This window comes from Daucus carota, chromosome 6 (assembly GCF_001625215.2).
Source record: "Daucus carota subsp. sativus chromosome 6, DH1 v3.0, whole genome shotgun sequence".
Lineage (NCBI taxonomy): Eukaryota > Viridiplantae > Streptophyta > Magnoliopsida > Apiales > Apiaceae > Daucus > Daucus carota.
In genome coordinates, this window is record NC_030386.2 from 36,744,118 (window position 1) to 36,767,795 (window position 23,678).

Consider the following 23,678-nt stretch of genomic DNA (forward strand, 5'->3'; position numbering starts at 1 on the left):
AGGTCCTGATCGATTTGAAAGAACAATGAGTCTATGGTGAATCATTTGCGCGTCGAGTTATAAACGCCACTATACGCATAATTAATTAACGATGTTTATATTAATGGTTCTTGAGCCTACAATTTATTTTGTTTTTAGATTAGTCACGCTGTTCAATATCAATTTTCAAAAAATGGGAGGGCCCAATTTATATTTTTTAACAAATTGAATAATCAAATATTGTCCACTTAAAATAATATCAACCTATAATAATGATCGTAAGTAATAAGGTTAAATATTTCGAAACAAACTAATTATAATATTAAAACCGAACATGGATTCAGACCAATTTATATTATGTAAGCATGATATGCGGGGAGAAGGACAAAGATATGTAATCCTGACCAGTGTTCTGTTTTTGATAACATGCAGATCCTATGATCCCTCATCATTTTATTTTTATTTTTTTTTGCCACATATCCCTCATCATTTTAAAATAGTGGTTTAGTTCAAATAGAGCGGTCAGAACAACGTTTGTTAATTTAAATATCGTTTGCTCAATTTGAGGTTTGCAATTCCCGACCACCTCTTGGAAAATATGAACTTTGCTTTAAAGGGAGTATTTATTTTTCAAGGCCTACAATATCTTTTGGTTGTTTACATCTCTCATATCTATGTGGGTCATGAGCAAAACTGATTTAGACTGCAGGGAGCAATAATTTTGTCTTGGTTTAGTTTGGCAATGCAAAAAATTAATTATTCCAAACTTTGAATTTGATTTCTTGATAAATCTTAATTATTTCCTAATTTGATGTGCTAGGCTAGAATATTAGTACATGCAAACTCCAAATGAGTCTAATCAGTTAAAAATAGATATCTACATATTTATGGCAAAATTTTGAAAGAAAAACTAATATAAAAGGACAAAAAGAATTTATATATATATTTTGTACATATATATCTCATCATAAATATATATCTTGCAATATAATATAAGAAAACATATATCAATATAAAATATATCTTGTCCTAGATTTTGTAATAGTAGCCTACATGATCTTGTTGAGTAGCTACAATTGGAATAAACTTTTCGGAACTGAAACAATAATAAAGCTTCAACTTTTTGGAACTGAAACAATAATAAAGCTTCATGGACCAACATGCTTAAGGGGATGCAATATTGTCATGGATACCTCCTATCTACAATTCTAGATAGCAGAGTGTCTGCATGCATCTTTCTTTTAATAATTAAAAAGGGCAACTTTGACAAAATTTGTTATGAATGAAGCAGCTCTCTTTAAATTCAAATCATCATCAGTCCGGCTCACTTATCAAGCTCTTCTGAATTCCATTAACTCCGTATACCTGTTACCTATGATCTGTAGTCCCATCAATTGATCCTTTCTTTGGCAACTCCCAGTTCTGAAATTTAACTTTACCGTTAAACTGTAAGTATACTATAATGATACTACAGCTGATGGATATGATGGTGTGCTGACACTCAATCTTTCTGGGAAAATGTATGTAATGGTTGCACATCATGTATAGTACAGTGTCTTGATATATATCAGCTGTTCTGTCTCTCCTTCGCTAGAAGTAGTAGTATCATTTTCGTCGATCGACACCCATACACATCTGAATTTATGCACGCGGAAAAAGGCAACTTCTAGGGCTATGTTAATTGCGAATTCGGACCGATTTATGCTTTACAAAGAGTAATAGGTACTCTATATCATTAGTTTAATTTCTGATTAAGAGGCACTGAACACAATTTTAAGTTATCCAGAGTTTTGATCGGCTCTATATATTGAACACAAATTTTTAAAAAAGTCAAGCAGGACAGAGTTGCTTAAATTATTAGTTAATATAAAATTGTGAATATATAAATTTGTTGTATATATATGTTTGAAAGATAATTGAAAATTATAAAATAAAATTTTCAAATTTTCTTTTTATTCTTTATTTATGATACTAATCTTGATAAAATGACGAGCATCTCCTCCGTTTAAAATATGGGATAAAGTAATAAATTAAGAGATATGTAAGGTGACATAAAGTTAGTAAACACAATCTTAATAATTTTTTATAATGTTATTTGAGACATATTATCAATCCAAAGAGTTTCAAAGATTAGAAATGCTTTTATAGGTTATTATAAAAGAATAATAGTGTATATACTACTCGAGTGATACGCCAGTAGCGACTTATGATTATGTAAGAGAATGGAAAAAAGAAGGAAAATGTTAGATGCCCAAAATTGGGTACAAAAAGTTTCACATAATGAGTATGTGTCAACTTTTGATTGAAATGGGCTCCCTGTATATGCATTAATAGTATCAATTAAAACTTCCCACCTCACTTGCTACCTCATTTTGTGCAAAATTCTGTACCCATTTTTGTGCATGTAGCACTACTCAAAAAAGAATGTACATAAACAACAAAAATATGAATGTTGAAGTACAAACTAGAAGTAAAAAATTTGTTTTCTACGACTCAATAGTAAGTTATGCATATAATTTAAAATTAATATGACATTATAATTCAGAAATTATAATTTAATATGATATTATGGAAGAGTAATAACCTAAAAAGTTAGGCACTTATTTCAGTGGTTTTTATTCACAATCGCTTTTAATTAATATTCTTGTGGACTGCATACTCTGTGTGACCGGAAATTATAGTTAAGTCAAGAAATTAGCTATAACGGCAGAGTGTTTTTCAGTGAACCAAATGATCGATAAACCCTGGATGTAATGACTGTCAGCACAAAAATTATGAACTCATTAAATACTTCACCACGTCTTATTTGAGCAGCTAAACTGCATTCTCTTTGTATCCTTCAAATCCTTCACAAACATGCCTAAACCTATATATTCTCGTATATTATTAACAATTTAACATGGTATGCAATTGTGTATATAATAACTTGAATGCACACAAGGAGAGGATAGTAGATAGTAGTAATTAATATATGGAGGGAGATGGAAAATTAAAGATGCAACTTGGCTGAAACGGGGAGAGAGAAAGAGATTCTGTCATGTACAATTCAATATATATATAAGCTTGAAATATAAAACGGAGGGCTTGAAATTGAATACGCAGACACGGCATCTCCGTGTCTCCCCTCACTCCCCCGTATTTATTGTCCCGTTCCTCATTTTCAACTTTCGAATCCAATTTGCATTTCGCTTGTCCATTCATATTTAACATTGTAGACGCATGACTAGTAATTATACACAACTTCAACGCCATGTACTCCCATCTAGCTATTTGTCGGGGCTCGCTTTTGAATTTTATTTTATTCATTTTCTAGAATATATATAATCAACAGGAGGTAAATAATAAATCTTGGGCTCCTAATTAACCTAATTCTTGTTAACATTCAGTAAACGATATATACACATTACTCTTGACTATACTATACAATATAATATTTCCAATTCACCTGTCATGCATCTTTCACATTTACCCTCCTCAACAACCTCCTTACTTTATATACGTTTATGTATTTATATATGATTATATCTGGATTCATGCACATCACACATGATTTCCAAGAGATCCAAAATATTGTAGTTGAAGGTGATGTATGCACAGACATTCCACCGTTTATGCATGAATATTTTGTACGTGAAAATAAGTGTATGTATATATCTTAGGATTTCATTAATTCTCTGGTGCTCGTTAACATTAGGTACCTGAATTGAGGAGATACATCGAGCTTACTTAACTATTCCTGAATATTCTCCTGATTGTCTCAAGAGTACCTATATATATACTTCCAGTAAATATATAGCTAGTATGGGGTTTAATTAAATTTTTGTTAAGAGAGATATCTGGTTTGGAGTGCATAATTTTTTACACCGATAATATTTATATATATGACATGTCATTTGAATTTTAACTAAGAGAACTTTAATTGTTCTTGGAGAGGTTTTACTCTAGGTGTCGAACTATTTTGGTTTTGGTGACTGGATTTTTATAATAGCAATTCAATAATCATAACATTATCTATTGGTAAATAAATGGTTATTGAATTTTGTTTTATGAAGAAAATAGCTTTTATCCACTTTTCTAAACAATAAAAGAGCATAAGTCGCTGATCAAATTTAAATTCAAAAAAGCTATTTATAAAATGAGAACAATTTCAGCCACTAATTCACAATTTACTCTTGAATTATTGATGAACTAATTAAATATTAATATTTTTGAGCAAATGGCACTTTCTATCCCTGCAATTTTTATGTCTAATTTACAGCTTGCTTCCTTTATATTGTTAAAATAAAATATTAAATTGACAATTAGGAGTATTCGGTGCATTATCAAATTTGTTCCCCAGCAGTAATCAAATGATCACTTTTTATTGAACTAAACCCTAATTTTGAAGAAAAATAGTACTTGCCGACCAAGAGTTTGTAGAAAACAGTATAAATGCACTTATCCTCCACCTTGTACGGTTGTGGGAAGGTGTTCACGCACGCTGCTATCTCACAATCGGCTATATTTCCGCCTAAATATGAGGGAGGGTTCCTGCCCATTCACTAACATATATATATATACAGATGCTGATATGGTGTATATTTAAATTAAAAATTTATTTAACTTAACATTTTAAATTATGTTTAATATTTTATTTGATTGCAAATTATATTTTTATATTAATTAATTTACTCTGACTAAATATTTTCTAATTATTACTATTGAGTCCACTAAATTATAGCTGCAGAAAAAAAGTTACAATAATAATGTAAGATTTTGCCTTAGATTCTGTATGTCATGTCCCAATCCACAACAGTAATGATGCTGCTCCACTGCCCCCAAATTAATTTTCTCTGCTTAAATAATAAATACTACTACATGATACATCAGTATTGTAAACATGATCTGCTGCTATGCATCTAACTAATGGAGTATCTATATTTCCAGAATCAACTGAAATAAATGTCCCTTTGTTTTTATCACATTCCATCACCAAGTCCTGCATGAGAGTGTTAAATCTCTGGGGCCCTCTTTACATACACATTTTTGTATGTATAGTACTGCATGTAAAGACTCCCTCGCGAAATCAATATGACTAACTTAGCTAGGGTTAGCTGTTTTGCTAAGTTGCTATTATTTCATAATTACTTCGTCATTTTTTCACTTTTGATTTAGATAATCTGATATTTTGTCTTTTTCTTTGATTTTCGAAGGCAAATCGGCAGAAGATGGATGAATATTAATATGGTTAGTGTGTAGTGTCAGCCTTTTCATTTTCTTGTTTGTCAGCCTTTTCATTTTCTTGTTAACGTACAAAACTATAAGCTACAATACATGATGTAACAATCGGAGTAAAGTGGCCTGATTCTTCAATCGATATATGTACATGTAATAATGGTGCAGGACCATTTCAGATTTGTTTTTTTATAACTTAATGTATGTTCTTATTTATGACTCAGGCAGGAAATAATAATAATTCAAATTTAAGTGTGCACATCCTGAGATCTACCCTTTTTGTCCTGCTTCAACATCTTGCCTCATATTTCTCCCTCATTTCTATTGTCGGTATTATACAGTAACACCCAAGTATAATACAATTTATAATTTACCTGTGAACAGAGCGTTTAAATTTTGTTTAAGATTTATCATCTATTATAAATTATACAGTGAGTGTTTGGTAAAGACTTATAAGTCCAGCTTCTGGATTATAAGTTAGGAGTGTAATAAGTCAGGAAGCACTTATAAAAAGCTAGGAATGCTAGCTTTTGTTTCAGGACTTCTACTTATTTCCCATAAAAACCAAGAAGCACTTATTTTAAGCTCACCCAAACGGCCCCACAGTCTATCTCAACTTTCAAACTAAAAAAGATACCAAAATTTGACGATATAACCATAAAACATGATAACATTGATAGAAAAGTAATTTGTAAGAAATAGGGTATGTCACAAAAATCAATTTTAAATCGATCAAAATATAACGTATAATATTTATCGGGACAGGAGGGTTAAGTATGGGTGATTATTATGATTTATTATCCACTTGAATTTTATTGTCATGCGAGTGTCACGCCTAGTCAGCTACGTGTTGTTATCTTGTTGATAGGCTGTGGCAGGGAGCTTTTTTGACTTTAAGTTGAAATTATATGTGTGTGAAGTTTGGCTTAAATTCAGAAATAAGCTAGAAGTTGATCTATAGTCAAAATTTAGTTTGAGTATTTTTTTAAATGATTTAATTTTTTTGAACTTTTATTTGATAAAAATTAATCATAAGTTAAAATTTTAATAACTCATATGTCATTAATAAATCAAAATTATCCAAACAAATATTTTAAAGTTCTAAGTTATCAAACAAGTCATGTTAAGTCATAAGTCACAATAAGTCGTAAACCATAAACTCAGCCAAACGGGTTTCAAGACAATCATTAGAATTCAATTATAATTTATAGGTCGTCATTTTTTTCCCGATAATAAAAATATCATTCAATCGAGCTTCGCTGAATAGTATATTCAGTCATATAAACACGATTGTCATCCCCGTAAATAAGAAAAGGTACGAGCATATTATTAATATTTATTCAAAAACAATGTCTCATATATTTTCAGCACACTTCAAAACCATATTTAAATAATTTAAATAAACTAATTTCAAAATATATTAGATTTTATTAAATATGATATTATCAATGTAGAAATAGAAAATAAAACTCTGTTATTAATTATAATTGATTAATCGTGAAATTGTGTTTTTTGATTTATGAACAAAACAACGATGAAGCACCGTGTTAGGTTGAATGGTTTCAGACATCACATTTTTAAAACATTAGGACTGTTTGGACAAACTTATAAAGTTTATTTTAAAATTATTTTCCTTAAAGTATGGAAATGGATTGAAAGTGATAAGTAGATAAGTTAACACAACAGCTGTTTGTATTGAAGAAGCAGAAGTTGCTTCTAGTTTCTACTTTTCTTTACCCGTTTGGGTAAATAAGTGGAAACATTTTTAATAAATTGAGGATGCTAGTTTCTCTTTCAAAGCTTCTGCTTTATTTCCAAATTCTTTATTAACTTATCTACATCTAACTTCTAATCCAGTTCTTTATTTTAAGCACGGAATCATTTATTTAAACTTGCTCAAACGACTCCATAGTGTTTGGAAAAGAAGAAAAGCTATGGTGGAGAAATCAGTATTTTCAAATTTTTGAATGTATTTCTACTTATTTAGACAAACGGGTCAACAAAAATAGAAGTTTAAAACACCTTTGCTCTTGTGAAACAAAACAAACAGGCTCATTAACATGCGTTTTTAACTCTGAAAAGATATGGAATAAAATAACATATAATATTTTCTTAGAATTTCGACAAGGGAGATGAAATGATGGCAAAAAGCATTATGTGAACCTGGTAGCAAAGCAGGCTTTTGTAAAATTGGTCCATACAGTTATTAAGGAGGTCTACACCATTTGGGTCCCGAATCAGCCTGCCTCAATCAATATACTTATATATAGGAGAAGCGGGGGGCGTGTAGGTGGCGCTTCTCAGATAGCTCCATTCTATTTTTCTAATTTTCTGGAATTTTTGGATGAAAAATACTAAAAATAAAAACTACTTTTTTTGTTTCAGATTAATTGATATGGTATATCTTAGCATAAATTAATCTGATTCTGTTTCAGATTATTAATGGAATATAGTGGCTTGCAAGTTTTTTAATCTGATTCTGTTTTAGATTGTTTAATTATGGAAAAGAGTAGCACACAAGTCTCTCTGCATTTTTAAATACTCCTATAGGTTGTAGGGTTTTGGATCATCTAAACACGACTTACTCTCTCCCTCAATACCATAACTCTATTCGCTAGTGGTGTCGTTCTTATGCAACGACATCGTAACCCGTTTTATCCTGCGAAGCTATCATCCTACTCATACGGTGAGGGGACGAATACGCTTTATAAACAATTTTTCATTGCCTATTTATCTTCTTCATCTAATACAATAATGAGTTACACTATGATGGATGTTTTGAATGGCGATAGAGATGATTGATTGACAAGAGTAAGAGTTTGTCGAATGTGGGAGTAAACTACTATCTCATTAATTTAAATTGATGTTTTTGCGGACAATCAATCCAAAGAAATTGGAGGAAGGAGTCACTAATGTACACCTGCATGGATTGAAATTTATCCCGACATGATTAATGTTCGTATAATTAGAACATAATATTTATCCCTATTAAAACTGGGGATGGTTTCAGAATTACATCTCAATATCGTTTTAGCTTTTACGTACTCATGTTCTTGCAAGCTTACTGTCTATTTTATTGGTCAATCAATATATATGGCTGGATGTCATCAATCAGTTCTGTTAAAAAACCTTTTGCTTTTTACATGAAGAGCATAGTGTATATGTCTAAGAAGTAGTGTTTGGAAATTAATGAAAATGTTAGTAAAAAACATGATTACTTTAAAAAAAACACAACTAAAATTAAGTTTCGTCATGCTTTAAATCGTTAATTATATGTAAAAATTTATTTTCATTTTTTCACTAATGAATTATAACCCAATTTTGTAATTTTATATATTAATATTGGTATTACATCGAGATGTTTATAATATAAAATTTATTTTATTCTACAAATATTAATTTTAAATCATTAATATAATTTTTATAGACTGCCACACATATATATTATCTTACAAATACTAATTTTAAATCATTATAACTTTTATAGGCCGCCGCAACGCGCGGTTTTCTCAACTAGTTATTGTAATTAGTTGGATTTATTATTATCCCTTTTGCCGTTGTCTTATTTCTTAAACAAATATCACACTTTATTCGAAAAAGAGTATATTTAATTTTTTATTTTCATTTGCGAATTAAATGTTGTGGCCGGTTGGTCTTGTAGTTGGCACATTTCTAAATTTATTTATACTAGTGTTAAAGGCTAACTATGTTGAGGAATTGAATTCGATCATTAGTCCATGGAGTAGCCCACATTTATAATATTTGTATGGTAGTGTCAAAGTTTCCTTGAAATTTTGATCATTGCTAAAAGAATATGAATCATAATTAGATTGAAAAAATACATTAAATTAAGATTACAAAACTTCTTGAACGTTGATTTTAAAAAAAAACTTCTTGAACGTTTCTATGTTCAATTTTTCAAGCACATTACTTCTCTATAATTTGGAACAGCTAGGGCGATTTTTGCAATTTGATCCGCCCAAGTGTGTTTTTTTCTTTTCCTTCTAAATTAATCCGCCCACGTTGATATAAAGCCGAGGACTTATTATTAACACATGGAGAGACATAGGCCTAGAACCAAGCACCGCAAGCTCTGAACTTGGGCCTGGGCCTTAAATCTAACGAACAAGTCCAGTAGTATTTCCTTTTGGTATGCCTTTAAACACTAATGTTACATTAGTTTGGTTGCGTTTCGTTGAGGTGAATGATTCGGAAAGAATAAAATAAAAAACAACTATTTTATAGATAATTTTTAAGAAATTACATTCTTTTATGTCTTCAATTTCTTCTCAAATCTAGTTATAGCAGTTTTGTACTCCTTCAAATTTTTTCCAAAACTTTCTTCCTATCTCTATTAATTTCAAGTAATTATACTCATTCCATTCTATTCCCCAAACCAAACACAACGTCCATGTAAAAAAAAAAAAATGCTAATGTAAAACGCATTTGAATAGTTTTGTGTTATAATTTACTTTTTCTTATGGGAGAGTATGAAAATTCGAAAATCAATTATCCGGATTTTTGGTTTTAAAAAATTTCGAACATTTAGATATTTTTTCAGAAAACCGGACCACATATCTCATTCAAATTCTTTTTATAGAAATTCAAACCTGAATCTGAATCACTATTTTTTACAAATTGGGAAATAAATACGATCTAGTTTTTGATTTTCATAAAATTATTTTTTATAATAAATATTAAAATTATTAAAAAAATAGTATAATACATAATATATTATATTAGTAAGTAATTCTTATATACTTATATTTAATAATTATTTTACTTGTAATAGTGATTTGTATGGAGATTATAATATTTTGATATGAATTTTAGAGTGAATATAGATTATATTAAATATTAAGTATTATAATTGATAATAATAATGTGAATATAATAGAATTTAATAGTTTTAATTAATCAATTAGATAATCATAAATATAGAATGAATTATATATTCTAAAAATTTAAAAGAAAACATAAAATAAAGTAAGTTTATAAATCTGAAAATTTAATTTTTAAGTTCTTGTTAACCAATTTATAATTCATAAAATTATTTATAAGAGATTAAAATATAATTAAATTGGATAATAATTTATAAATTAAACTTCATTGTATGTAACTGATTCGGGTCGGAATAATTTAAAATTTTTTTATAAATTTTTGATCAAGTTAAAACTAATATCGGAACTGAAGCTAGAACCACTTTCGATGATTCAGAAAACAAAATATCGATTTAATGGTCAATAACACGAACAAGATGTCCGGTTTTATATAATTACTAGCCTTTAACCCGTGCACACGGGCGCCTATATAATTCTTAAATTATTAATTCTTAATTATAATTTAAATCGTAACGTCATTTTATTAGTATTTTAGTATTAGTGAATTGAATTCTAATTAAATTATATTAACCAACTGATTATATCTTCTAACGGAAATTTAGCTTTCACAATTTATTATCTATCTATAAATATTTTTCTGATATTGATATGTGAAAGTTTTTTATTCAATTAATTTTAAATCAAAATTTTCATATATCATATATCTTCATATGTTATGTAATGGTTCATATTTGTAATGTTAGAGTTAAATTTCGAGTGGAATACGTTATAATTAAAAAATAGCGTTTTCAATTATTTATATGTATTTTAGACAAAAGATATTCAAAATTGTATATTTATAATTAGTTATACATTTATTTATAAGTATTTTTTAATATTAATATATGTTATTAACAATAGTTTCATCTTTTTTCAACTAATTATAAATTATATTTAAAAGATATAATTTTAAATTATATCTTTTAAATATAATTTTATAATTTTAAAGATATAAAAGATTTTTAGTTTTAGAGGAGTGTACCAAACTAAAATTTTGTACGAGTACAAATTATACCATGTTGGCTTTTTATAGTATAGTGTAGATAGTGTAGATAGTATAGATGATTATTATTATTTCTTATTTTTTTATTATGATCGTCACTATTTATTATTTATTTATTTACACAGAGAAAGGTTTCCCAGCAGTTACGATTTACGAGGATTCGAGTTCGACAAGGTGATCGCTCTGCAAACTACTCAAGTTCTTATTTACGTTTGAACAATAATGATGTGTATATTGCGCTTCTCTGTTCTGTTTTTATAGTACAAAGAAAGAAGTAGCTGCCATATTAATCTTTCTGTTCATATAATTTTTTGAGTAATGGGAGATTTTTGAATTTAATCTCCAAAGTGTTTGATGCAAGGTAGGATTTTTTACATGGTTTTGTAGTTTCTTGGATCTTTATGTTCTTCACAGCACTTTCTGAAATGATTTCAAGTTCTGATTTATCATATGGGATATTTTGAATTAGGGTTTTTCAAGAAACAGGCTGAAAGTGCTCTTTATGGTTGATGTTTGTGTGGGTTTTTACAAGGGATTGATTTTTGAAAGTTTGCGATTATGGATGTAGTGGAGAGTACAAAGAGTGTAGATTTAGGGGTTGATTGGGAGAGACAATTGAGGGAGTGCAAGAAAAAGTGTGCTGGCTTGGAATTGGTGATAGAACGGAAGAATAGTGAATTCAAGTGTCTCGAGGATAAGTTTAGAGTTGTGGTAGCTGAAAATCTTGAAATTAAAGAAGAGTTTGGGGTTTTAAATAAAAAGTACGACGACCTCGAGAAGAGGGTACTGGAAAATGGTAATGAAGATAGAGGAAAGGAGGAATTGGAAGAGAAAGTGTTGAAATTAATGGCGGAGAAGAAAGTTTTTGAGGCTGAGAAGGGAAAGGCTGAAAGTGAGGTTAAGGTTTGGAAGGCGAAATTTGAGGTGCTTGAGTTACAAGTGATGAAGTTGGAGGGTAGGAACAAGGACTGTAACATGGCTGGAAAGGTGAAAAGCGAGACAGGAATACGGGAAACTGGAAGCAAGGAGGTGGGATTAGTTGATCGTTTAAGAGATGGATCATCGCATCTAAAGTGCTCCACACACCTGCAAGCAGAAAGCACAGTCAAGAACTCCAGAGGGGAGATGCATAATGTCGCTGGGGTGATAACAAGTGCCCAACCCTCTATTGAAGTAACCAATAATTTAAAGGTATCAGGTAATGTACATATGACGAGAACTTGTTGACTTCTTTCAGTTCACAGACAGCCTTTTAAGTTTTAAATCTGCCATCTATTTTATGTATTTTTTAAGTTTGAGTTATCTTGTTCTACGATCTTACACATTTTCACCTATTTTCGAATAAAATAAAAAGTGGAGTATATTGAATATTGTGTTGCATATTTGAGGACTTGTAGTCCATGACATGCCGAGATGGATAATTGCCACACATAAGATCTGATTACGATTTCTAGCTTGCCTCTTCACTAGCTCTGCTCCTCAACACATTATCCTAGTCAATCGTGACTAGGTCATAATATATAATACACTGTGTTGAGTGATCTTTTGTATAATTTTATTCTAAGATGTAACTGTTTAGGAAAATAAATTTTCTGATAGAACCCATAAACACTATTGAGGGAGTATATCTTCCTTCCGTTTTGTATTAGAACTCATCTCAGGCAAGCTCGTATGTATTTATTTTTTTTCTGTCGCATTTTTCTATATAGACATAATCAAATGGCAACTATGAATCTTATTTATCAAAAGTGTGCCATGCTTTAGATATTTTATGATCATTTTTTTTTGTCTAGAGGAAACACTTGCAACTGATGCACCTAGCCTTGCTGGAACTGGAACTAGAACTGTACGTGGAAGCCAAGTTAGGAAGCAATTGGCATATGGAGAAGGAAGCCCCAGAAGAACAAGGGCATCATCTATCCCTGGTGGTTCCAGACGTGCTTCCACAGGTGTTATTGACATTGGTGATACTGATGGTGAACATGAAATGATAATTCCTAATGCAAGTACTCGGGAGAACGAAGATAATAAAACTGTTTCAACTGATCATCTGGGTATAAATTTGAACGTTAAAGAATGTGCTTCAGATAATAAAATTGAGGAAACGTTTCTACACCAGAGTTGTGAGGACATGATTGGTGGCAAAGAGAATTCTCCACTTAATGCAACTCGTAAAAGAAGAAGAGCCGCAAATATTGTTAACAGTGACAGTGAGGATGAAGATATTCAACTTCCGAACCTGAATGTTGATACTCAGCCTGAATCTGTCATGGATTTCCGATCGAACAGCTCCCCTGTGCATGGTACTGAATTAGGAAACGGTGTTCATAAAATTGCATCAAAAAGGAGGCTGGTGACTCTTGGAAATGCTGCCTCAACACCCAAAAGGAAAGGAGAACCCGAAGTCGTTACTGTTGGTGAAGGTGGGGGTGGTGATGATGATGATGATGATGTACCAATTAGCCAGCTTGTAACTAACGTCAGCTCAGTCCGAGCTGCTGTCTTACGGAACAGAGTCCCATATTCTATTTCAAAACGACGCTTAGCGAGTTTAAGAAAATTTAGTGATAATTGGCTACAGAAAAGTCCTAATACTGAGAGCAATTTGAATGCTCTGGAAACAAATTATGAACCTAGAAATTTCAAAGAAGATGATAGTGATGATGCTAGTACAGATGAGAATGCAACGGAGAGCAGCGATGAAAGCATGGAGGGTTTTATTGATGATCGTTCTGATATTTCTGTGAAATCTGACGGTGAAGATTCTCTATTAATAGAATCAGACAGCGGCAATAGTATATCAAAAAATTCTGACCATGGTGAAGCTTCGGGTGATTCTGAAAATATATCATGTGATGATATGAACTATCCAGAAATTATGTCCCAATTGAGAAGGAAGAGAGATAGTCATACTTCAAAGTGGGAGTTCGAGGCTGAAATGCTTGCTGATTTTGGGAAGGACCCAAAGATGTGTATGAAAGCTGTATGTGCTCTCTATCGGCAGCAAACAATTGACGAGCAGTCTATCAAAGGAGCAATACACCGCAACAACCGAGGGTTCAGTCTCCGTGATGCCTATAGGTTAGTAACATACCAAGTATTATACATGCACATATAGTTTCATGCTGGTCACTTGTGCAAACAGAGTTTTTTTTTTTTGGCGTGTTTGTGTTTATCTATAAGATTTATCTGTTTGTTTAATATCAAAAATGCATTTAGATCAGATACACATTAGGTACCCTGTTAGAACAGTAAATAACAGCTTAGTTTGTTTGATTGTGTAGTCTCTTGCATTTTATGGTATTTCTGGTTTATTCCTCGTTTTTCAAATGTTAAAGCTACTTTTGGTTTACACCCTTTTTATTTAGTTGCCAGAATTTTTTTAATAATCCATATGCCATTTTGACACTTAAGTAGCCGATTGGGACTGATAATGAGTTCCTCTCTGACCAAAAAATTTCATCCTATGCAAGTTATATTTCTGTAGGTGTGGCAAAATCTCTTTGTTTGGTTTAACACAATCTAGGCAATGAAAAATTGGCATCAAGCAAACTAGACATCAACTGATCAATTGATATTCTTATGCTTACCAATTTTACAACTCTGCTCACTAGGGGCAAGCATAAAAATCCGAAAACCGGATTATCCTAATTTCCAGTCTGGTATCCAAATTAAGAAATCCGAAAACTTGGATATCTGATCCGTAAATATCGGACCTGATATCTGATCCGCGGGTTTTTTCCTACAAATTCGGATTCGGATCTCTTTATCTGGATCATAAATTTTCAAAAAAAACCGGATATCCGGATCTGAGCTGGTTCTTTTATTGTTTTTTTTTTAAAAAAAATAAAATATTCCTATAAGTAATACATAACAATTAATAAATTTTTAAAGAGAAAATGTTAAGAGACGGCTGACTGCCTGACGCTAAGTATTCTAAATTTCCACGTTGTTGATGATCTTGGACACCTTCTAGGTACCTTAATTCAGATCGGGGCTTGTAGAAACTCCTGTTTTATATATTCCAGTGTGGACTTTAGTTCTCAAATCTCATCTATGTGTTTGTGCCTATTATACTCATGGTGCTTCCGATATTTATTTCAAGGAAGAAGTCGAACAGGGATACCGGCAACTCTCTATTATCCAAGACCAAATTGTATCAAGTGAGAATAAAAGAGATAAAGATGGATCAGAATTTAGCAAAGAACCATATACTGTAGGGTCAGTAGCATATTTTATTACTTGTTGGTTGTTGCGTTATAATTTAATTAGTCTTATGCTATCAGCTACACTTAGAGAGTAGCTCAACTCACGAAAGGTCTCTTGGAACTCATATTAAGCACTAGTTGGTAAAATGATTTACAAAAATCATTTATGCATATAAAATTGATTCACAAGTTTAATTCATTCTAAATTAAAATCGTCCAACCTGAATAACAAAATCAGACCCAAACCTCAACTTTTTTACCCCCTTTCTCTCTGTTTAATATTGTTAATCTGGGTTTAGAAAAATTTATTTATACACACACATAACTAAACCAACATCTTCCACACTCATTTGGTTAAATGGATCATCATCTTCTGAACGCAAATTAAGCAACCGCTTAAGCTCACATTCATCTTCCAATTTATCCAACCTAATCGAATTTTGTAGCCGATCACATCTCCCGTCGTCAACACCTTCTTTAACTACCATATTAATTTCTATCTTATTTTCTCTTATATCACATTCAATTTACCTGGATCTTTCACCTTCACCTTCTTTCTATTGTCAACAACTATAATCCTTACAACTAAAATCTCATAAATTTATCCTTTCCTTGGTCTGGTTTAATATCTATTTCAACTTTGGCGGCTTTGCATGTCCTACCCAAGTCCTACAAAGCATTATCAAATGAATTTGTTTCTCTGATTTAGAGTGCTCATCAGTTACAACTTTGGGCATGATTCCCCAGATGTTTAAAATCGGGCATCATAGATCTTGGTGATTTTATTTTTTAAGAATTTAAATAGAGGGATGACATGGGTGTGGTTAATAAAGGATTGAAAAGGTTTATTGATTTTAGTTGAGGCCATATCACCAGTTTTCATGTCTGTTGAAGATAAAGATGGTTTTAAAATAAATTGGTGAAGTATAGTCTCTAGGGATTTATTATTATACCAAGGGATTCTGATTGTGCATGTGTTAAACAATACGTTTAAGTTGGGTTTAGTAGATAGGTTCAGGTCAAAGAATAAATAAGTTAGTGTCGGACTTGACATATACAATGCCACCTAAATCTACAGTTGTCAGCCAAGTCAGAATTTCTGTTAAATTTTTAACGTTTTTAACAGCAGAAATCTAATTGCAAGTTTCTAATGGTATAATTAGTTGACTGCAAGCTTTTTCAGCTCATTGACTTACTCGCAAGTTGGGAATTAGTTGAGTAATGAAATAACCATTTAATCCCTCAATTTGCTGCTTATGCTTATCAGATCTTCGGATTGGAATTATAAAAATACTATTTGTCATGACTCTGTTGGTGATTACTTATCTTGGAGAGCAATAATTTTAATAATTCATAAAAATTAATATTAATTTTGGAGTAAAGTAATTGATTACAGTTCTTTATTGGGTTGTCCTTATAGTAACATACAACTCTTTGTGGGGTTGTCTTTCTCTGTGTATTACTGTAGTAACAAGTACTCCCCATGTCCCACCCAGATGTTTACATTTGGGTTGGGCTAAACATCTGGGTTGGGCACAGAGGTTAAGAAATAGATAAAGTTTGAGTGGAGAAGTAAGAAAACGTGAAGATAGTGGTGGAACCGGTTGATATCTAATGTATAAAGTAAGTATAGTGGAGGAAAGTAGGTGGAGTAGTTGATTTTATATAATAAAATTTTACTATTTTGGTTTGTTTTGAAATGTAAAGAATTGGATGGGAGTGATGGGACATCTCAATAAGGAAAATGTAAAGAAATGGTTGGGACAGAGGGAGTAAGATACTTGCTTATGTCAAAGTCTTGTAGCTATCAGGTTTTAAACCTATTTGATTTAGTAAAAGCTGTTGCATGTTATCGGATATGATGTTCATATTATATTTATTCAGTGTTGCTATATTTATAAGGTTTGAAGCAATATTGGCGGATGTAGCATTTGTAGTTACTAGTTAGTGCCCTTTTCTTACAAAAATTCCTCTCTACTGAGAGAAATTACATAACCATAAGTGTGTTCAGTTCTGTTTGTTAATGGGAATCGTATTGTAATAAAGGACCTTCTTTACATATGTTAGGGGTACATCTATGGCTGAGTTTCTTACAGGCGGAAGTGGGTTAGAGTTGCGGAAGTCTGTGGAGGAGTTGAAACAGCATTCAAGCAAGGGCATTGAACTGTGCAGAGAACTGGCGAAGCACTACTCTAAACAATTATTCACAATCTACACAAACAAAGAGGATCCCTTTTTTCATCCCGACAAGATCCATGATTGACTTTGGTTATTTCTATTGGAGTTCCTAACGAGTGATGCTAGGTATCCCAAATTTTCTCCCAAATGACGTGACAGACAAATTTTCTCCCAAATGATGTGACAGACATGTGACGTGTTTTTTATGTACACACTGGGAAATTTTTTAGGGTAACTCCTGGGTACAGAGCATTTTGCATGTAAAAATGTACATAATAGTATTTTTAGACATAACAGTACTTCCAGACAATAGTACTTCTAGACGTTGGTATATTCGTGAATGTTATATAAAATAGTAAGTTGAGATATTACAACTTTTTTTTTAATTATCCGTTATACCCTGTTTTGTACATTAATCATGAAAGTCTCATCCTTACAACAGATGTGATTGCATAGTTCGGCCGTCAAATTATCAGTCCATTCTTTATAATTATTATTATAGTTATTACTTTTTTCCTGCGAAAGATACTATATAGTTATTACTTATTACTAGTTTCCTCCTATAATTATCCTGTAATATTTTCTAATACATACAAAATATATTGATAAAAGTTATCGTACATATAATTTAGTGTCATGTAGCCAGACTATTCTGTTCATGAAAATTTTATTTTCCTTCGCCCATAGGAAGATTTCATGGTGATGCTAATTCTATTTTCCTTCGCCCGAAGATTTTATGGTAATGCTTATAATATAACGGTCTTTCTAATGTGTGCTCAAGGGCACACAATAAGCACCAACTTTCATGAAAATAACTTCATTTGATTGGTGGAATTGGTGTGAATGCAGGGGACCCATTAATATTTATAATTCATCCACCAATCAATAGTTAGTATTTTCATGGGAGTTAGTGACTATTGTGTGCCCATGGGCACACCATAGAAAATTCGATAATATAAATACAGGACATATGTACAGTACTTTAAAGACTACTTCTATATGCACATATCGTTATTGACTTTTTTGCTGCTTAAGTTTTTTAAAGACTACTGCTATATGAAGTGTTATATTTTTGCATACTTTTTTAAAAATGAAAAAAAAAATTCGCTATCATTAAGTTGACTTTTGATAATTGAGTAATTGACTAATACTCGTTCTGTTTTTTATTATTTGACATTTTATTTTTGACACACATTTTTAAGTCCTTTGATCGGGTAGTTAAAAATGTTATTTTTTATTTTTTTGAACAAAAATATATAATCAAAATTTTAATTCACAAAAAAAATCAATCAAAAATAATATTTTTAACTACCTAGTCAAACACTTAAAAGTTAAAAGTGTGTGTCAAAAGTCAAAACATCACACAATAAAAAATAAGTATATACGCGTCCCCGGAATCGTCAAATAATAAAAAATAAACTATGTACGTACTTGCCCGTCCCGGGGAATCTCGTGCAAGGATGCACATTATTTACAAAAAATAATACTCCAACACAATAAAAAATAGTACCAAGTGCCTAAAAAAACAAAAGTTGACTAAATGCAGATCTCTATATTAATCTTACATGGCTTCCTTTGTTCCTCGTATCATGTTTATATTACCTCCTCTTCTCCCTCTGCTCCAGATTCAACAGCGAGTTTGAGGTTTCTCTTCGTAAAAGGATGTCGATGAATCCTTCTCAACTGGACTCCGCATCCACTCCCCCTGCACAAACACTGTGAGTTTGTTTATCCTTCTAAGTTGTTTTTGGTGCTTACAATCTACTACACATTATCATGATTTTTATGCATTTTTTAGTTTAAGTTTTGGTTTCTTGAATTGTGTTGTCGAATCTTATTCACACCCACTCAGGCATGTCTCATCCTTTACTAGAATCTCTGCCCTTTTCACATATATTATTTGACAGCATTTTCGATTGTTAACACTTTTTTACATTGTTGACACGTATTTCAAGTCGTACATAAAATATTGTTTCATAATTTATTTTTCTGAATAAGAATTTGAGCATTAAATTTTTATTCAGAAAAAAATTAAAGATAAAACTATATTATATTAAAATATTTGCCGAACTCTCTCAAAAAAATGTTAACAATCGGATAAGACGGAAGGAGCCAGAGTAGCTACTTGTGAATGTGTTTCTTTAACTGAGGCATATGCTAACATGTCCTACACTTATTTCATGTAGCGGCCATGCTGACCTCAACGAACCTTCCCATTGTCCTATGGACTCGGTTTTTCAAATATTACTTCGTCTCCCAGTCAAGCATCTTCTTCGTTGCAGATGTGTTTGTAAACCTTGGTGCTCTCTAATTGATAGCACAAATTTCGTCAATAAACATCTTCAAAGAAACACTGAATGCAACCCTGACTCTGGTATAATTTTCAAAGCTTTGCCGGAAGGTAACAATTTTTACTTAGCAAATGTGGATTCCTTGAATGATTTAGCCGTTATGGAAATATCTGACCCGCTCAAGACTCAATTATCTGGTGCTGAATTTGTTGGAACCTGTAATGGCGTGGTCTGCTTGTGGCAGAATGATATCGATATTTTACTATGGAATCCCGCAACTAAGAAGGTTAGAGTATTACCTACACCAACTAATATTCCTATTCCATTCATGCTTATGGGGTCAGACGCTGTGGGATTCGGGTATGATCATCTCAACGATGATTACAAGGTTGTCAGAACTGTTGACAGTCAGCTTCAGGGCATCATGGTGAGTGTTTACAGCCTCAAAAGCAATTCATGGTCAAGAGCTGAAACTATTACGAATAGAATTCGGTTGAGGATGAATTTTGGTTTGTTTGTTAATGGGGCTTTGTATTGGCTTGCAACCAAGGGCCCTCACATTATTGTTGCTTTTGATCTCTCAGTTGAGAAACACAGGGAGCTCCCGCTTCCTGATGGTGTGAACAAGACTGATAGTTATCATCTGAGTCTGATTGTCTTTAATGGATGTGTATGCTTGATTGATCATTATCCCGGATCTCGAACGGATATCTGGATGAAAAGCAATAATGGTTTGGAAAATTCTTGGTCCAAGTTCTTAGCATTGGAGCAACCTGGCATACTCGGAGCTTTTAATTTTGTTTGGCCGATAGCTTTCTCAAAGATTCAGAATAATATTCTGTTAGCAGTGAATGCCGATAAATTCAAATTTATGTGGTATGACATTGAAAGGAATGAAGTTAAGAATGCCGTGATTCATGGAATTCCAGTTAGGTTTGCTTCGCTTGCCTACACCGAGAGTCTTGTTTCCTTCACTTATGATTTCAAACCGGAAGCAGAGGAGCTGCTGAAGGTTTATACATATATGTAAGCATGTCATTTGTATACCAGTATATAAATACCTTAAGTGATGTTTTAGTGTTAGCTAACATCTGAGGATTAATGTGTTTACAGGTGCCACTTTCTTTCTAGTTTCATCCAGAGGCTGTAAGACACTACGCGATGGAGTAAAAGAAGTTGAGAGAACTGGTTGGGTATTGTGATTTACATCTTTTTAGCTCTATTTTCTGATTCCATTTTTTTCTATGAGTGAGATACTGAAGTTTATGTGATAAATAAATTGACCTTGTTATATATTGTTCTAGTCCTTGGATCAAAGATAATAGAGGATTTGTGTATGAAATGACAATGTAGTTGAACGAAGATGAGCAAAAAGTGTAGTGAAAAATTACTTCCTTAGCTCAGATAGCTCTGATACCATACTGAGAACCGTTCTTCCAAATGGATCTTACGTTATATTTCAACATAAACGACTACAGTAAATTTAATTCAGCAAAAACTCTATAGCATGGCATTGTAAATAACAACAAAACAAGGAAGGATCGCCCTAGGATTACAGACATACAAATCCTCAAGATCGGAATAAACCCCGACGATTCCAGCGACAGAATCATAACCTCCCGCAGCTACCAAACCATCTCCCTCCGCTGCCATCCTCACTTTCCCAGCAATAACACGACAAACAAGCATAGCTCTCCGTGTAGAGGTCCCAGCAAAACAATCATGGGCCCTGCCGCTGCTCGAAGTGGTGCGGACCCCGCTCCCATGATCAGCAAAATGGGTCCCTGGAAACCCGTGTCTGATTATAGTACAAACTCCGCACCCGGGCATCGAGCCGCAGAGGCTGGATGAGCCACGGGCGCCGAGCGCGCACATGAGGCTCGTGCAATGGAACCTTAGTAGTTCGTTACCGTCAGCAGCACACCTAGGGTTTCTCTTCGTGTTTGCGAGAGCGCGAAGCTTAATGGCGTCACGGCAATCTTCGAAACGTTGGATAGTAAGTTTTCTGTTGCGCACTTTTAGTATACGTTCGATGTTGCAGAATGAACCGTCTCTTTTCAGCCAGCTTGATTTGAATATCATTTCTACAATATTTCGGCCCGAATCTTCATGACTGAGCTCCGACACTGTATCATTTAATTTACATTTTACACCGTATTATAATTCACGCGTAAAAAGAGAAAGTGTTCACATACCAGCATGTCTAAGAGCTTGATGAAGTTCCAAACTTTCAGTATTCAGAAAGATCTCTGCACACTCGGGGCAGCCACAAATTGTACTTGTTGGACTCGGATACCTTAATATTAGTCGTCACTAGTCATTATGTTAAACGTATCGTATAGCTCAGAAAATGTTAACTCTAGTAATTGAAATGACAGTAGATATGAAGTTGAGTAGCTATGAATGTAATAGAGAAAATACCTGCTAGGATCGACAATCAGATGACATTCGTAACAGCCGGAAAGTTTCCTAAATTGCATTCTTCTCGAAGAAGCTGAGAAAGAATTAGATCTGCCTGAAGCATTACTAGCCAAGGATCTGGACGATGATGACAGCAAGACCCCACTAACATTTTTCCGGCTGGTTTCTCGTCCGGAGGAGCTGTTTCCTGACAAGTTATCGGGTCTGTGAATAACTTTAGTGTTTCCATGAGCAACGTCCTCAAAACCACACGTATACTTGCAATGTCCTAGCTTTGCGTAAGCACCGTTTAATGTAGCATTAGTGTTGTTTTGGGGAGGATTCTGAAGGGCCGTAGCAGTTTGGATATATTTACAAGTGAGTAGATTCTTGATTTGGTCCCATGAAGACGGTTGTTTATGGCGTTTTGATGAGCCTCTTTGTTTGCTGGTTTTGAGTACTGAGTTTTGCGGTGAAGAACTGAGGAATGCCATACATATAAGCTAAAATCCAACAGGGAAAAAAAAATATAGCCCGCCACAGCTTATAAAAAGTAGGTTTTTGGTGAGCAAGCTAGCTATGTCTCTCGACAGATGAGAGAAGAAAAGTGAATGGGAGTTTCCTTTTAATGGCATTAGGCATGTAAATATTGCCAAATTGATATGATTCAGCTTCTGTAGAACAAAAATTACCAGTAATGCTTAAGACTTAGATAATTGTTTGTGGTCGGCCAAGTCAAAAGGTGGGAAGGTTTATACAATTATACATAAAAATTTAGAAGAAAAGGAGAGGACGAGTGGTGGTGTATATGACTGTTGCTGCTTGGGTCCCTGATTGTTGTTTGTGTATTAGGATGCTCAGACTGGGCATGTGAGCATTTTGGACATGTCAACCTGCCTTAGATTCTTCTCATCTTGGACTTATTCTCTCTTCTTTATGATTATGCTCTTTGCATTCCTCTCTTCTCTAGTTCAAATCAAACAAAAGTTTCTGTTTAAAATATTACTAACTTGTACATAATTCTTTCATTATATTTTTCTTTTCCTATTTTACTATTTTCCATAAAATTATTTTGGAATGACACATTACTTGCCCGTGTATAAGAAAGAAGAGTTGCCTTAGAGCAAGATAGCATGGTAATAGTATTTATTTATCTGTCTGTATAAGGGAGCATAATGTGGGAACATTGTTTGTTTATCGGTGTTGCACTGTATGTTTGTGTTGGACTTTCCTTCTCTTCCTTCAATTCTGTGGAGTTTGGTTTAGAGCATGACTCAACTGTGTATGCACCACAGTTAAAATAATTATAATGAGTTCACAGGTTTTATGCTACCCAATAATTTGTTCCAAACCATTCTACTAGTGGGTCCAAATCTATAATCAGCGGACTAATTTGTACCCAAAAAAATTATGGAATAGAAAATTTTCAATTCATTAACATTGATATAATTCGAATTTTATTGATGTTTTATTTCTAGGAAAAAAAGAGAATGTATCATGATTTAAATCATATTTTTATATTTTA

The 23,678-nt window shown here is 32.6% G+C and overlaps 3 protein-coding genes across 4 annotated transcripts; 2 read left to right on the plus strand and 1 right to left on the minus strand.

Moving 5' to 3' along the window:
• The first annotated feature begins 11,166 nt into the window (after positions 1-11,166).
• On the plus strand, positions 11,167-17,848 carry LOC108227905 (uncharacterized). Of its 2 annotated transcripts, none has more exons than XM_017403295.2 (4): positions 11,167-11,250; positions 11,546-12,274; positions 12,870-14,157; positions 17,352-17,848. In XM_017403295.2, exons 2-4 carry the CDS (start codon positions 11,635-11,637, stop codon positions 17,545-17,547), a joined length of 2,124 nt encoding a protein of 707 aa, XP_017258784.1. In that variant the 5' UTR covers positions 11,167-11,250; positions 11,546-11,634; the 3' UTR covers positions 17,548-17,848. The 2 variants fall into 2 exon arrangements, with proteins under 2 accessions (XP_017258784.1, XP_017258786.1); XM_017403297.2 differs by lacking the exon at positions 11,167-11,250 and adding an exon at positions 11,257-11,437.
• A 1,172-nt stretch (positions 17,849-19,020) lies between these two features.
• LOC108226750 (F-box protein CPR1-like) lies at positions 19,021-21,075 on the plus strand. Its single transcript, XM_017401744.2, has 3 exons — positions 19,021-19,180; positions 19,649-20,779; positions 20,867-21,075. The coding sequence occupies exons 1-3, from the start codon at positions 19,125-19,127 to the stop codon at positions 20,901-20,903; spliced, it is 1,224 nt and encodes a 407-aa protein (XP_017257233.1). The 5' UTR covers positions 19,021-19,124; the 3' UTR covers positions 20,904-21,075.
• Positions 21,076-21,130: 55 nt separating this feature from the next.
• On the minus strand, positions 21,131-23,221 carry LOC108226689 (uncharacterized). Its single transcript, XM_017401683.2, has 3 exons — positions 22,175-23,221; positions 21,949-22,049; positions 21,131-21,879 (listed from the first exon to the last, which is right to left on the minus strand). The coding sequence occupies exons 1-3, from the start codon at positions 22,645-22,647 to the stop codon at positions 21,254-21,256; spliced, it is 1,200 nt and encodes a 399-aa protein (XP_017257172.1). The 5' UTR covers positions 22,648-23,221; the 3' UTR covers positions 21,131-21,253.
• Between the last annotated feature and the right edge of the window lie 457 nt (positions 23,222-23,678).